We start from the raw sequence: 15,956 nt of genomic DNA on the forward strand, positions 1-15,956 counted from the left end.
ACATCAAGTGCTCAACAGCCACTACCTACAGGGCAGACCAGATAGAGCACATTTCCATCACTGCAGAAAGTTTGATGGGACAGATATCTGTATTGGTAGCATTACCACCTGAATACAGGTAAGAGTGGATCCAACTAGTGCTTTTGTAAAACGAGTTACCAACATTTAGAAATAAAACATAAAAATCTAAAATCCTGATTTCATTTGGGAAACAGGACTATCTACCAGCGTAGGGCCTGCGTTCCCCTGGCAGCTGGAACGCACAGTACTGCTCCCTTTAGAGGGACTCTCGGTCATATAGAAGTTTCCCGCTTGACCCTCCTGGACGACTGACAGTAGGACCCTCGTTTCCAGGGGACTTAGCAGTCTTGGTCTCCTTCCAGGCTCGCGTTTGTAACTAGACTCCAAATTTTGCTAAATGGGGTTAAACTGGGTTTGAGAACACATTTTAGAGCAGGGTCTAGGGCTCAGTTGGAAGTTGAGGAGGGGCAGCGCCTCCTTCCTTACAGTTTTCCGGAACTGTAGGAAGTCAGAGGGAATTTTATCCTGAACATCTGTTGCTTGACAAAGAACTTCTTCCCAGTCCCTCCTCCGAGCTCTCCAGTCCCCAGCCCAGTTCGCCCGGGCCCGCCCCTAGCAACGAGATCGCGGGGAGGGGCCGAGGCGAAACATTAGCCCCGCGCCCACCACCCCGGCTGGCGACGTGGCTCGGCGGCCCCGGCCTCCCCCGGCAGCGCAGCGACCAATGGGCGCGTGAGCGGGACCGCCGGCAGCTTCCCAGCCCGAGGCCCCGGCGCGCCCCTCTGCTCCGGCTCCGGGCGGGCACTGCCTGAGGGACTCGGCTGTCCCCTCCTCCGCGCCGGCCCCGGCCCCAGCCCCGCCGCCGTCGCCGCGCTCCAAGCCCCCATTCCCGAGCTGCCGCTGTTGTCGCTTGCTCAGCGCCTCCCTCCCGGCCGCCCTCTCCTCCGGACGATGGCGCGCGGTGGCCGTGGCCGCCGCCTGGGGTTCGCCCTGGGACTGCTGCTGGCGCTGGTGCTGGCGCCGCCGGTTCTGCGGGCCAAGCCCACGGTGCGCAAGGAGCGCGTGGTGCGGCCCGATTCGGAGCTGGGCGAGCGGCCCCCTGAGGACAACCAGAGCTTCCAGTACGACCACGAGGCCTTCCTGGGCAAGGAGGACTCCAAGACCTTCGACCAGCTCACGCCGGACGAGAGCAAGGAGAGGCTGGGGTGAGGCCGCGGCCAGGTCCCCGCGGGAGGCGGCGCAGGTGTCCGGGGGCCGTCTGGGCGGGAGCCACGCGGGATACTACCGCCAAAGCGAAAGCGAAATCGCGCGGGCGGCCCTGAGGGCGGGGGCCTGCCCGACTCGGCGCCGGGGCTAAGGCTAAGTTGCCGGAGGGCCCCGGGACCCCAGCGTGGAGATCGCCGCCGCGCCCCGGCCTGGGTGGTTTCTCGCGGGGAGGCGAGAACGTGGCAGCGGCCGCGGTAGCCTGGACGGCGAGGGCCCGCCCCCTCCCCCCGGGTTGCATCAGAAGGGAAGGGAGAGAGTGCACAAAAGAAGAGTTTGTCCACAGTGGCCTGTTAGTGACATGAGTTCCTCCCCACCCTCTCACAGTTTCTCTCTGATCCCCCACTTCCGGCGAGAAGGGCTTGAGACACTCGTTAAGAAGGTCTCAGGGATGAACATGAATGGATAAAAGATGAAGGGGCAGGCGAGTGACAGGCTTACTTCCTAGTCTCGGCCAGGTAGTCTTGCCTTTTGCCTAATCGCCCTGTAAATCTGTCGTAAGGAGGCTGGGCGCGGTGGCTCACTCCTGTAATCCCAGCACTTTGAGAGGCCGAGGCGGAGGGATCACCTGAAGTCAGGGGTTCGAGACTAGCCTGACCAACGTAGGGAAACCCCGTCTCTACTAAAAATACAAAAATTAGCCGGGCGTCGTGGCACACGCCTGTAATCCCAGCTACTTGGGAGGCTGAGGCAGGAGAATCGCTTGAACCCGGGAGGTGGAGGTAGCAGTGAACGGAGATTGCGCCACTGCACTCCAGCCGGGGCTAGAGTGAGACTCCATCTCAAAAATAATAAAAAAATAAAATAAAATCTAGTGTAGGGATACAAAAATCCGGGGACACGCAGTTTCCGATTGGAAACACGAGGGAGCAGGAATGGAAAGGGGTCGCCTGAACCGTTTCTGTTGGCAGCAGATGTCTGCATAAGCACTCAGTTCTTTGGCAACTGATTTGTTGGGGCAAAAGCTGGAGGGTGCTCTTGGTGGTGGAGGATTTCACTTGGGCTGTTAAAGGCAGTTGAGTCAGGAACCAAACCCGGGAAACAAAACTTGGGCACATTTCAGTACACCCTCCCCGGGTCCCCTGCGGAGACACTTGGGCATTGTGCAGAGATATCTGCTGGTCCTTGCTCAGAGGACCCAGCAGGCAGCCTGGTCCCACATGGAGGCAGGGCTGGGGAAGAAACCAGCAGTCCTGCCTACTGGGCACCAGGTCTCAGATCTCCCTGAACCTGATTCCTGGGGTGGAGGATCTTCACGTTCTGCCACATGAAAGAGAACACAGCCATCCCTGTGCTCCTGGGGCCCTCCAAAGGCCAAAGTGTTTCATTGGAATATGAGGATAAATTATACCTATTGTGTAGGTGCACCATCTGCCTGCTCTGATAACAAGACCTTTGAACTTCAAAGTCACCTCCAAACAATTACCTTTTATCTTGCACAGTACTTTCTCTTCTCGGTTAGGACTTAACAATGGGGCCATTGATGAGTTCAGTCTATTGTATTGCTTTGAGGCACTTGGAGACTGATTTATTCTGTAGCCCTGAGTGGTAGCCACATTGTCACTGGAGAGGAGGCAGGGAGAGGTTTTGGGATTTGGAAAACTTTATAAGGTGTGGTTCTACAGCTTCCAGTTAATGCCTTCATCATGACAGTTCAGCCTAGTAGTGAGAACAAGTGACGGTGGAGTTGGTCTGGATTTGATCCTTGTATTAACACCTTGACTTCATTCAGTTATTCATGCAACAAACATTTGAATGGCTACTGTGTACCCGGCCCCAGTTTAGACAACTGGAAGATACAAAGATGAAACCTTATGCTCTAGGCATCAAAGTGTTTATAAGCAAATGTGGAGGAGAGAAGCACAGACAAACTAGCCATTATGCACAATTGCTGCAACGATGGCCTGTAAAACCTATGGTGAGCACATCCAGGAGAAGGAGCCACCAGGGCTGCAGGTTAGAGAAAGGGGATTAGGGCTGTCACCTGATCAGAGTTTGTAGGATGACTTGGAGGTTGCCAGGTGTACAGCAGGGGAAGGCCTTCCTGAAGAGAAAACAGCCCATTTCTAAAGGGTTTGAAAAGTGTTCTGGGGCCTGAGGGGTGGTGAGTCTGCAAAGGGACAGGGAAGGGAAGTGAGAGGTGGGAATGGAGGGGAAACCAAGGACAGAGCAGGAAGGACCTTGGTGAGATGGAGATCTGTTCTCCTGTACGTTGTCAAAATGTCATAATCCCCAAAACTCATTGGGAAAGTCAGGCTGGCATGAGGCAGTACGCAAAGAACATAATCGAGGTATAGACTAGACCAGTGGCAGGGGAGAGGGGTAAATGCCAAAGGGGCTTGGTCTCTCCAGATTCCAGGAGGCGATGTATCTATACACCAGTGGGAGGTAGAACTGGCAGCTCTTGCTCTTGACTCAACAAGGGGGAGAGGAGGGAGGTAGGAATCAAGGGGACATCTGGGTCTCTGGCCTAAGCCACCAGATGGGTGATGGATGCACCATTTGCTTGTGGGTTAAATGTGGGGTAGAGGCGGGGTAGGAGGTGCTGGAAATTATGGGTCCAGTTTGGGATGGGGCTGCGTGTGAGAAGCTGCCCCTCTGTCCACAGCTTCTGCTTCAGTAGTCCCCTCCATGATTGGGCTGAGGAGGAATGAGTATGGCTGGATCTAGGCAACTTTGTCACCATTACCTGTCAGTCCTGAAAATGTGACAGCTCTAAAGCCCCTAAAGACACCTGGGCCAGAGGTTTGCAAAGTGGGAACCCGCAGGCTGCATGCATTCACAAATATGCCACACAGTGTAAATTACTTGCCCACATTTAAAGTTTGAATGATTTCACATACAGACCCCCATATCTGGCTTCTCTTGACACCTTTATTCCTGTGTGTCAGTCATCCTCTGCAGCAGAGTTGGTCAGCCCTGTTTGGCGGCTAGCAGGGTATCTCCAAGTGGCCATAGGTCCCATCGAGAGGTTTTGCTCATTCTGTTACCTGTTGGTGTTGAGAACAAATGATGATGGAGTTGGTCTGGGTTTGCTCCTTGTATTAACACCTTGATTTCATTAATTTATTCATGCAACAAACATTTGAATGGCTTCTGTGTAGCAGCTACCATCCGCCACTGATCTAGATTATTGTCTTTAGTGAGGAAAGGCATGCATTCTCTCCTTTATTCCTCACAACATTCCTTGTGAAGTAGGTGTCCAGTTTACAGATGGAGAAACTCAGAGTCAATACACTTGCCCAAGATCACGCAGATAATGGGGACCAGAGGCAGGACGGGGATCCACGTGTTCTGATGGAAGTGCTGGGCTTCATCTCCACCCTAGCTGCCTTTCCCAGGATCTCACTTGAGATTGTTAAAGAGAAAGTTAAGATCTTATTTATTCTTGCAACAAATATTTATTGATTCCTTACTATATGTCAGGCTGAGCTCTGTCCTAGATGTTTATTTGGCATAGATTAGATGCTGTCCTTTCCACAAAAGAGGATTGTAGAATCTAATGTCGTTAGCCTGAGATTCTGTTTCCCAGTTGGCTTTGGGTAACCCATTGGCATGTCTCCACTGTGTCCCCAGGATTGGAGCAGTGCTTGGCACATACCTGGGCTCAACACTGCACAATGTTAAAATAATTCTGCTGTGTCTGACTATGATTTCCTGGGGGAAGAAGCCTGAACACGCTTGAAGTTTAGTGTTTTAGTCTTTTTTTTTGTTTTTTTTAAAGAAATAGAAATGTATTTAAATGAAACTGAATATACCACATTAAGAAAAATTCAGTAACCATCTAAAAGGGCTTAACATTATAATGATTTAAATTTACTCTATGACATTAATTGTAGCAAATGGAAATGGCAAATCTCAGGTAAAATATAAAAGGGTATTTAGTTGGTTTGAAACTTGGCTGGTTTTTAGGCGAAGCTTGGTCCTAAATTCACATGAAAATGAGACTAGTAGAAAAATGTTAAAAAAGCGCAAGAGCCAATGAGAGCGGGGATCATCCTTTATGTATTGAGGGCATGCATAACAAACTTCGCAAGCTAACGTAAAGACACTGTGGGTCACGGCTGGCTCATGAGTAGAAAAGCACAGACCCTTGGAGACAGTATAGAAAGTCCAAAAATATAACTATATGCTTTGGTTGCATTTCAGTCTATCATAAATCCATGGAAGAATGAGACTTTTTAATGAATTGCTTTTGGGAAAACCGTAAACAGCCATCAGGATAAAGATCAAGTGTTGACATCCACATCATTTACTAGGGATTAACTCTAAAAGGATAAAATAAGTTTTTTTGTTTTTTGAAATTATCTTTAAGTTCTAAGGGGTAACATTGTGCATAAAACGGTGGCAGTTTGGTTACATATAGTACTTGTTGCCAATTGTTGGTGTGTGCGGCTCATCAAAAGCTTCTTCAGCACCATTCCAATTCGTATTTATATCAGGTATAACTCCCGTTGCAAGCCGCTCCCCCCCCCCTCCCCATATGTTGCCCCGGTGTGTCGATGTTCCCCTTCCCGAGTCCAGTGATCTCATGTTCAGTTCCACCTGCATCGGTGAGAACATGCGGTGTTTGGTTCCTTTTTTTTTTGTTTGAAGACACGTTCTTGATTTGTTGACCAGGCTATGATGCACAGCGGTAGTTGGGGCTACAGGCATGTGTCACTATGCCTGGCTAATTTTTAAATTTTTTGTGGAGTCAGGATCTCACTATGTTGCCCAGGCTGCTCTCAAACTCTTGGCCTTCTACCTCAGTCCTCCCACCTCAGCCTCCTGAAGCACTGGGATCACAGGTCTAGCCTATCTTTTAGGATTGAGGCCTGTTAAACGTGCAAATGAAGGGTCACTTTCAAGCTATTAGTGATGTTTACACCTTCCTGAGAAAGAGGAGCTTGGCCTCTTGGGTTCAGGTAGGAGGTGGAGACATTGATTATTCACTCCTCCCCTTCTCGTGTACACCCTCCCCCCACCTAAAAGAAAAGTTATAGGAGATTTTCTCTATCAAACTACTGATGAATTTGTTTCCCACTTTTTATTAATCAAAGATTAATTGCCAATCAGAAGGTCTGTTGAAAAGTAAGAAAGTTTTGCCACTGAAGCTGATAGAATTCCAGCCCCAAACAAAGAACGAAATCTAGAGTTAGCCTGTATGACCTCCTCCCAGGTAAATGGACTACAAGGGTGAAACTTTTTTAAACACTAGGAATAGCTTGGGGGTGTTTGTGAAGTTCCCTACCAGAATGCTGTCCTGGTTTGGGACCGTCTGATCTAGAGATGATAAAAGTGAGTTCCCAGCTTGAAGTTTGCTCTGGGCTAGCATTTAGGGTACCTCAGTGGAGTTCAGTGGGAAGTTCCTGAAACCTAGCCCAGCTGTGGAGCTGGTATAGGAATCTTTACCCTAAGAGCAAAGGGTTTAAGGTTCCTAGAGCGGATCAGCTGGTCAAGTTTCGTGAGTAGATTCCATGATGTCAAGGCTCCTTCAGCCCTGACATTTGTGCTGTGTCCACCATCTGGTGTCCTCTTGCTTTAAGTGTCAAGTCTTTGCATCCACCGTGGTGAGATTTAAAAAAACAAAACAAAACTCATCTTTTGATTTACATACAATTTTCCACTTTTTGCATTGGACCTAAGCCAGAAGACATGAATTCTCACCCCAGTTTTACCAAATACTGGCTGTGTAATCTTAGAAAAGTTATCCCATTTCTCTGGGCCTCAGTTTCCATTACTCCAAAATGAGGATGTTGGACTACAGCAGGGAAGATTAATAGGTTTCATCTTACAGATCAGCTCTGATGCATTGGTAGTGGCCATCACCAGAGCACAGTGCTGAGAATTCTGAGAGCACCTCTAGTTTTATCAGGACAGAGGGGTACACTCCATTAGCGGTGTCTGCCATCGGCACTGGTCGGGGGAAAGCACATCAACCGTGGAAGGATAAACTTGAAGATTCCTTCCAGCCTCCTTAGATCATTGATTCTGTTGTAGTTGTTTGTGCATTTTAGATTTTGCAAGTGTTTGATCTTTTGCTGGACCAGCATCACACAAAGCCCTAATAATAGCCTTGTGCATGTGTGTAGGTTTCTTTTCTTTTTTTTTTTTTGTACTGCAGAAAGATTGTTGATCGAATCGACAATGATGGGGATGGCTTTGTCACTACTGAGGAGTTGAAAACCTGGATCAAACGGGTGCAGAAAAGATACATCTTCGATAATGTCGCCAAAGTCTGGAAGGATTATGATAGGGACAAGGATGATAAAATTTCCTGGGAAGAATACAAACAAGCCACCTATGGTTACTACCTAGGTAAGAGGTGCTGCAGGAGTGATGACACAGCGGGGGCCCGGGGCACAAGCTTTTTGTAGACTCTCTCCTCTCTCATCATATCCACTCCCTTCAGGGAGATGTCACAGCCTCCTAAGTAGAACGTGCTTGTATAACACCCTCCTCTGCAAACCCGGAACGTACTGAGTTTCTTACAGTGAGTGAAGTTACAGGTGGGAGTGAAGGACTGTGAGGGCTAATAAAAAAAAATCCCTTAGATTGCGACCCCATCTCAACTTCATCTCAGAGGCACACAGGGAGAAGAAAGCAGAAGGGAAGTGTGTCTGTGGTACACTTTCAAAATGCTGCCTAATTCCGGATAGCAAGGATTGAGCGGGCCGGAGCAGTCAGGGAAGGCTTCCTGGTATGGGTGGTTTGGAAACTGGGGCCTTGGAGAATGGATTTATATTTGGAGAAGGTGGGTCAATTGGAGGGGCAAAGATGCAGCAATGCATGCAGTAATGGGAAGGGCTTGGATCCAAGACAAACAGGACCGGGAGAATGAAGGAGAAGTGAGATTACAGAGGTACGGGGTACAGACCTGCTGGGTACATGGTGAGCATGACCAAGAAACAGGCCCGAGGAGAACCAAAGATACATGCACACGGCCAGAATCAGGGAGATCTTGAAAGCCAGGCACGGTGTTGAGACAAGATGTTTTGGGTACCAAAGAGCCTCTGTATGTTCTAGATCAAAGAATGAGATGATGAAAGCAGAGTTCTGCAAAGAGAAGTATGGCAGTGATATAGTCTAAAGCCTGCGCTCTTAACCACTTGCAATAATTCCCCTAATATGCCCTGAGGCCTAGATTACGGGGTGGCTTGAGGGGACTGATATTAGAGGCATTCTGACATAAAATGTTTTAAAGAACTCAGTAGGTCGGGACCTTTTTTCCCTGTGTGTACCATTTGAGCATGAAGGATGAGTGATCTGGCAGGAAACGCCTTTCTTGGCAGCACAGTTGAAAAACGTTTCTGCATACATACATCCTGCAGGAAACCCTGCGGAGTTTCATGATTCTTCAGATCATCACACCTTTAAAAAGATGCTGCCACGTGACGAGAGAAGATTCAAAGCTGCAGACCTCGATGGTGACCTGACAGCTACTCGGGAGGAGTTTACCGCCTTTCTGCATCCTGAAGAGTTTGAACACATGAAGGAAATTGTGGTTTTGGTAAGATAAGTGAAGGTCCTGGGCTGGGAAAAGACCAGGGAGAAAACTGCCTCCAAATCTTGTCTCTTCCAAAGAGAGAACATTTTTCAGCCTGAAGGGAACTGGAGAAGGATTCCAAAGTAGAGTTTGTTGGAATACCTGTCTACCCAGTAAATTAGTCAAGTCAGGCTGGCTGCTATAACAAATAGCCCCCAGTTATAGCCATTTAACACTAGCAAAGTTTGTTCCAGTCAGATGGACCTCCCAGGCTGTTCTCTTTGCACAATTGGGTACCCAGTTCTCCTCTAAGCACTCCTGCTTGTGCTCTGCCATCTTGTAGCTTCAGAGTCATCCTGGCAACACCCAACTGGCTGACAAAGGAAAAGAGAGGAAATGAGAAGATAAGAGTCTTTGTTTACTGTTCTGGCCAGGGAATGACACATCCCCTTCGCTTATGTTACACTGGTCCCTCCTAGATATGAAGAGGCTGGGAAATACAGTTTAGATATGTGCCTAGAAAGAGCAAATAGGGGCCAGGCACAGTGGCTCATGCCTGTAATCCCAGCACTTTGGGAGGCCGAGGAGGCGGATCATGAGGTCAGGAGTTTAAAACCAGCCTGGCCCACGTGGTGAAACGCTGTCTCTACTAAAGATAGAAAAGAAATTAGCTGGGCATGGTGGCACGTGGCTATAATCCCAGCTACTCGGGAGACTGAGGCAGGAGAATCGCTTGAACCCGGGAGGCGGAGGTTGCAGCAAGCTGAGATCGTGCCATTGCACTCCAGCCTGGGCGACAGGGCGAGACTCCGTTTCAAAAAAAAGGAAAAAAGAAAAAGAGCAAATGGCTTAAGTGAGCAACTAGCTAGTCTCTGCCCCATGCCCCATTTTTCAGTTTTAAGGAACTTGGGAAAAGAGTAAGAAATGGGATGAATTGGATTGTTAAAACTGTGTGGAAATGTAAAGTAAAAATTATGGCTGGAAGGGATGCTACCCTTAGGGGGTAGGTCTTTGGAGGGTGGGTGGATCAGGCCCTAGGCTTTGAGGAGTGACTCTGCTTGTAAGGCCTCAGAATGTAGTTGCTTTCCATAGTGTCTTGTTGGGTCCCAAATGTCTTCATTTTCCATGACAATTAAATAAATGCCATCACCTGTTTTCCTGGGCAGATGCACCAAGCCAGTTCCAACTGTTTCAATCCTGGGAAACAGATGGCTAGAGCTTTTGTTTACACGAGCTGTAGATGGTTTTAGTTATCCAGGTGGTGGAAGGGTCCGCTCATGCTTCATCCTCGTGATCGCCATGACTGTAAGGACTGGGCGGTGGCTCCAAGAATCATTTCTCTACCACTCAACATCCATGTAGTGATAGCTAATGTGGCAGAGGACAGTGCAGGTGGGGAACGATCCACAGTGGATGACAAGTCTTTGGGAGTGGCTCTCTGCTCTCAGGTTTTCTCTTTGGTTTGGCCCAGGATGCCTCTGAGTTGCTGTGCCAATGAACAGTAAACTCATTTAATTATTGACCCAATCAAAAAAATGTAAATAAGGGGTCAAGTATACTAAATACAGAGCATAATACATTAAAAAGTCAGTTATACTTTTATTTTTTAGTTGACCACTGTTTCACATTTCTCTGACACCAACTCAGTATTCATAGTCCTGTTGGCACTGGAGTCTATTCTTGAGATCATGTAATCCAGTGGTTCTCACACTGGTTTTCTCGCATGTTCCCCAGTGGGTGTTTTGGTTGGATGGTGGAGTTGGTTGGCCTGGCAGGTCCTCCTGATATCATCAGAGCACCTCTGGGGTTACAGGTACGTCTTGCTTTGAAGAAAGCATTCTGCTCTTGAAATTGGAGTGGGGGATTAGGAACAGAAACTATTGCCTGTTTTTTACAAATAAGAAACTAGTTCCCAGGGAAGTAAGGAGATGAGCCAGAAGTCACCAAGCATTCAGCCGTAAAAGCTGGATAAAGGAGGACAATAGAATTCTCAGACTTCCTTAGAGCACATGGCCATCTTGCATTCTGTTTTACCCTTTGCTTCCTAGGAAACCCTGGAGGACATCGACAAGAACGGGGATGGGTTTGTGGATCAGGATGAGTATATTGGTGAGTGCTGACCTAGAGTCTTGCTCAGCTTCCCGACTGGGCCACATGCCCCCCCACCCACACGTCTGGCTACTTTCCCCAGACGTCTCTTTTAGCAACAGCTGGAAGTCTGTAAGTCACTCCTGTGAACTTCCAGCCTGCTTGTCCCATCAGCCCTAGTGGTGTAGTATCAGGGAAGTATTATTAGACCTTATTCGGTGGAGAAGAGATCAAAAGGCTGGCCCTACACAAGGCTGGCCAACAGTTGGCCCCATGACTCTGAGAGGTGCCCTTCGTCACACTGCCTAGTTTTACCTTTGCAAAAGGGCATTGGAGATCCCATAGATTTACAGTGAAGATAGAAGAGACAGTGTCAGGGCAAAAACTCTAAAACTGGATGGGGTCAATGGGGCGTAGAAGCTCTGAGTAGATGCAGCTGTGATTAACAGAACTGTTTATATGCCTGAGCTCTTTGCAGAAAGGAATTCTTCTTAGAGAGATAAATGTTTTATAGAGTGCACAATTGCCCAATAATATTGTTATTTTGTGCCCCTCATTTCCCATCCTTCGGTTGGGAGTCCCATAGAGTCAAATTAATGTATTTGGGTCTGAACCCACCATTACTGTTTAGAGCGCTTCCTGGTAGCTCCAAATCCCCCCAGCCCAACCCCTGCTGGAAAGGACTAGAGCAGGCAACAAGGACAATTCCATTTGATCCTTACCACCTGCTATGGCACATGGCTCCAGCTGCAGGCTCCCTTCTCATGGCAGCTCTTTTCCCAAGTCTCGATAAAGTAAAAGCCAGAAAATCATTTGATTTAAGTATTGACCTATGACAAGAGGAATGAAATATGTATAATTTTTTGTACAGATTTTTAATCGAAGCCATTAATTACCTTTAAATGTAAAACCCAGAGCCCGAGTTGCTGTCTGACTCTGGTTTTGTGGTTGTATTACTTTGCCACCCCAGATACAAGAACAAGTGCCTTCAGCAATGAAGAGCAGAGTTTCCTCTAATCATTAGAAATTATGTTTGATCGTGAGCCGAACACTGTTCCTTGTGTGTCATTGGTAACAGACAAGGTAGCTCTCGCCACAGTAATTAAAGTGATGTTGGTGGCACTACCCTGATAGAATGACATATGCTGACAGCTCCCTCATCAGAGGAAGCAGTAGTGCCAGCCTCTTGCTGGGTCCACATGCGAGGGTCACGTTCAGAGGCGCATACCTCTCACCGTGGCACTGGGGATGAAATGAGACTGACAGCAAAGACTGCATGATTAAAACAAACAATGTAGTGCTTTTGATTGAAAGTGTATGCTCTGCTCAGCCCTCCGGAACTGTACATTGAAGTGGTGCAAAGTCAGGGGCAGAACTCTTTGAGTGGCTTTGCCTAGAAGAAGCATCCCATTCTTTACACTGAATAGAGAGAGGGAGGTGGAGGCGTTGCGCTTGAAAATCGGATACCTAGTGACTCACAGGCAGAGGAACCCAATGTATTGACTCATCATTTCACTTCTTGGGGAGGCGACAAGTGAAAAGTGTGTGGTGGGGGGGTGTAGTAGGAAGGGCACTGGAATTAGGAGCCCTAGCTTCTCAACCAATTAGCTGTGTGACCCTGGGATAATCATGTAATGGCTTTAAACCTCAGCTTCCTCATCTGTAAAATGGGAAAAAAAAGTTAGCCCATTCTTGCAGGATTCGACGAAGCTTGAATTAGCTAATACATATTACAGCTCTTTCTCAAAAACAATGTAGACATGTCAGTTAGGGGTCTGCCTTGTAGTCAGGGGTCTTGTCTCTTTTTTTCCTTCTCTTACAACCTGCTCCCTTCACCACCTGACATTTCCAAGCTCTGCCTCCATTACAGAGAAACTGCCTGCAGGGTATCTCTCTTTTCCAAGAGCTACTGACACACACACAGTGCAAAAACGTTTCCTTTTTCTTTACTTGCCATTTTGTACAATGGGGATAATGATCCATCTTGTAGAATTGTTATGAGAATGAAATAAAATGACAAGTGAAAGCCCTTTGGAAATGATATAAACAATAGTACTGAACACAGTGGCTGAGACTCTGGGTTGAAAGCAGAGTGGCCATGTTCCTGTGCAGCCTCCAGCTCATATGAGCTGTGGGTCATTGGGTAAGACTTTACCTCATTGTTTTCATCTGTAAAATGGGAATTATAACAGCACTCACTTCGTAAGGTTGTTGTGTGAAAATCAAATGAAAAATGTGTGTAGAGCACTTTATACAGTATCAGGACCATAGTGTTCAATCTTAGTCATTATTATTAGTTTTCACTTATGTAGTACCAGTTTGGATTGTAGAGGGCTTTTACGTCAAAATGGCACATTTGATCATAATAGCCCCGTGATTTATAAATTATCATCTCCATTTTACAGACAAGGAAACTTCAGGCTCAGTCACTGAACTAAGTCAAAAGCCGGGATTTATCTTTCGGCTTCGAAACTCGGTTCTTTCTACTCCACCACGTGGCCTTCATCATGAATAAATTATTTCATCATTATCCCCAAGAAACTGCCTACCAGCTGTTTGAGTTAGGTCTCTGGATTGGTCATCGCCTTTCCTAAAGCTCAGGAGGTCAAGTTTTTTTGCGGGGATGGTTTACCTTCCCACTTTCCTTTGTAACCAACAACAACCTTCCCTTCTAGCGGATATGTTTTCCCATGAGGAGAATGGCCCTGAGCCAGACTGGGTTTTATCAGAACGGGAGCAGTTTAACGAATTCCGGGATCTGAACAAGGACGGGAAGTTGGACAAAGATGAGATTCGCCACTGGATCCTCCCTCAAGATTATGATCATGCACAGGCTGAGGCCAGGCATCTGGTATATGAGTCAGACAAAAACAAGGTATTTCCCATTCTTCTGGAATCACTGATTGAAGAGAGACAGTTTACGTAAGATTGGTTTGGTTTTTTCTCGGCGATAGCATTGACCCATATGACCATATTTTTATTGACTTTTCCTTCTTGTGGAGACCTGTAAACTTGAGCTAATACCATGATAACCCACACTAAGCTTATTAGGCCCCAACTTTCCTGGAAAGTCAGCTCTGAGCCACAGACTTACATTAAGTCACATTTCCTAGGACTGCAGAACTTTGTGGGCAGGACACGATTTAAGAAGTATACCCCGTGTTGCCCTAGGATCAGCTTATTTATCCATTCATTGTCACCAAATATTTATCAAACATCTGTGATGTGTCAGGAACAAGGAAGCCCATCCCATTAAAGCCCAGACATCCTCAGGCAAGCTCAGGTTTCTGGCTTTAATGCCTAGTACTTCGGTATCTATTGGTAAACATTCAAATAAACAAATCAATAAATTTAGAAAAATTTCCTGCCTATTCCCTGCTGTGCTGATTGCCCCCAAATTCTCAGGTTATGCCAATAGTCAGGTTAGGCAGTAAGGCCATAAGAGGGAAGTGGCATTCTTGAGGGCCTATTTTGGGAAGACCAACACTGCTTGTGGACACGAATGGATTCTAGCTTCTGAATTACTCGGGGACTTCCTTGACATATGTTAGCACAGTTTTTATAGCAAGAGGCTGTTCCGATTTGGAGTTTTGCAGTGCAGTCATGGTAGATGAAGGAGGTGCCCAGTAGCTTCTGAATTACTAAATATAGTATTTTAAACATTGCAAATCAATGAAATGACATGAACATCATGCTGAACTAGTACAGTTGTCAGAGCTTCCATGACAGAGCTCTTTCATCTCTTCTATAGGATGAGAAGCTAACTAAAGAGGAAATATTGGAGAATTGGAACATGTTCGTTGGAAGCCAAGCTACCAATTATGGGGAAGATCTCACAAAAAATCATGATGAGCTTTGATAGACACTCACCAGAATATGGCAGACTGTCATAGGCATTCTGTTATTGTCTTGGATTGTTGCTGCAATTGTCTAATTTACAGCAGTTGTGTTCCCACAAAAAGCAAGTTTGTACCTCGGATTGGGGTATAAAAATTGTTTTTCACTCAGTATTTACTGGAAAATGGACATCACTATTCTTTCAGTAAGATTTCTCTCAAAACACATGAAAACCTTGGTAAATTGCAGTTGTCTCTGGGGATATCTTGGTACAACATGACTTTTTTAAAGTTTTTTTTTTTTTTTCCCCATTAAAACTTAAAGGGGAACAAAACTTGAAAACCCCTGTTCTTCAGAAGTTGAGTAGGTTGGGGAGGCAGTAATATGAAGTGACTGCTATGTATTTTCACTACCAGATTTTTTTATATTTGCCACTGTTAAATAGTTGGAAAGGGGAAATTCTGATTAAGCAAAAGTGGTATCATCCTAGGTAAGCTTATTTCAGAACAAGTCTAATATTTCAGATTCTTTCTTCTCGACTTTATACTCTGAGCTGTTCCTTACTGTAAGTGGTGTATATGAAACCTCCATGCATTTTCCAGTATGGATCTGCTAATATGCACAATAAATCCATGTCTTTGTTTGTTTTCTATTAAAAGCAATCAAGAAAGATAATGTGAAAAAGAAAGGAATTTAGAGGTAGGGAAAAGATGAATGTCAGACATTTGAAAAACTACAGTAAAATGATAAGCGCTAAATATACTTGAGAAAACTTTCTTGATATGCCAGTGAGGTAGGCCTGATCTTTGAAATAGTGAATAGGAATACAGTGCATTTCCTCAATGATCACTGATGAGAATGAGGTGGTGGGATCCTTGGGAAGCCAAACAGCGGAGTTCTGGATCATGTCCCATCCAGTCCAGTGAATCCACGACCCTCGGACCTGTCCCCACAGAACAGTTTATACCATAGAATGAGGACAAGGTGATATTCTGAGCTCTGGACTGAACTGGCAGACACAACCTGTACAGATTGAAATTTCACCTTGTAAGGAGGAAGTGAATGAAATAAAGGATCCCCCTAAGGATTCTGTACTGTGTCCTGTGGTGTTTGACTTCACGGATGCTATTTGTGACATTATTATTCGTATAGTGTAGAACGGTGGGGTTGGATTCCATGAATAAGATTATAAAGGTTCTGTTTTTTTTTTGTCCAATTACTAGAATGTTCAGAATAGACTCATATTTACTAATTTATTTATTTATTTATTTATTTATTT

The 15,956-nt window shown here is 46.3% G+C and overlaps 1 protein-coding gene across 2 annotated transcripts; it reads left to right on the top strand.

Moving 5' to 3' along the window:
• Positions 1 to 604: 604 nt before the first annotated feature.
• Positions 605 to 15,766, top strand: RCN1 (reticulocalbin 1). 2 transcript variants are annotated; one of them, XM_017848348.1, is made up of 6 exons: positions 605 to 1,226; positions 7,391 to 7,584; positions 8,598 to 8,776; positions 10,801 to 10,861; positions 13,516 to 13,715; positions 14,592 to 15,766. In XM_017848348.1, the coding sequence occupies exons 1-6, from the start codon at positions 973 to 975 to the stop codon at positions 14,697 to 14,699; spliced, it is 996 nt and encodes a 331-aa protein (XP_017703837.1). In that variant the 5' UTR covers positions 605 to 972; the 3' UTR covers positions 14,700 to 15,766. The 2 variants fall into 2 exon arrangements, with proteins under 2 accessions (XP_017703837.1, XP_017703838.1); XM_017848349.1 differs by lacking the exons at positions 13,516 to 13,715; positions 14,592 to 15,766 and adding an exon at positions 13,246 to 13,508.
• The last annotated feature ends 190 nt before the right edge of the window (positions 15,767 to 15,956 follow it).

This window comes from Rhinopithecus bieti, unplaced genomic scaffold (genome assembly GCF_001698545.2).
Source record: "Rhinopithecus bieti isolate Rb0 unplaced genomic scaffold, ASM169854v2 scaffold_29388, whole genome shotgun sequence".
Taxonomy (NCBI): domain Eukaryota; kingdom Metazoa; phylum Chordata; class Mammalia; order Primates; family Cercopithecidae; genus Rhinopithecus; species Rhinopithecus bieti.

Excerpts from the sequence above, each read along its gene's own strand:
- RCN1 (XM_017848348.1), top strand. The coding sequence starts at position 973 with ATGGCGCGCGGTGGCCGTGGCCGCCGCCTGGGGTTCGCCCTGGGACTG. Across the intron at positions 8,777-10,800 it reads TGAAGGAAATTGTGGTTTTG|GAAACCCTGGAGGACATCGA; the intron begins GTAAGATAAGTG and ends TTTGCTTCCTAG. Across the intron at positions 10,862-13,515 it reads GGATCAGGATGAGTATATTG|CGGATATGTTTTCCCATGAG; the intron begins GTGAGTGCTGAC and ends CTTCCCTTCTAG.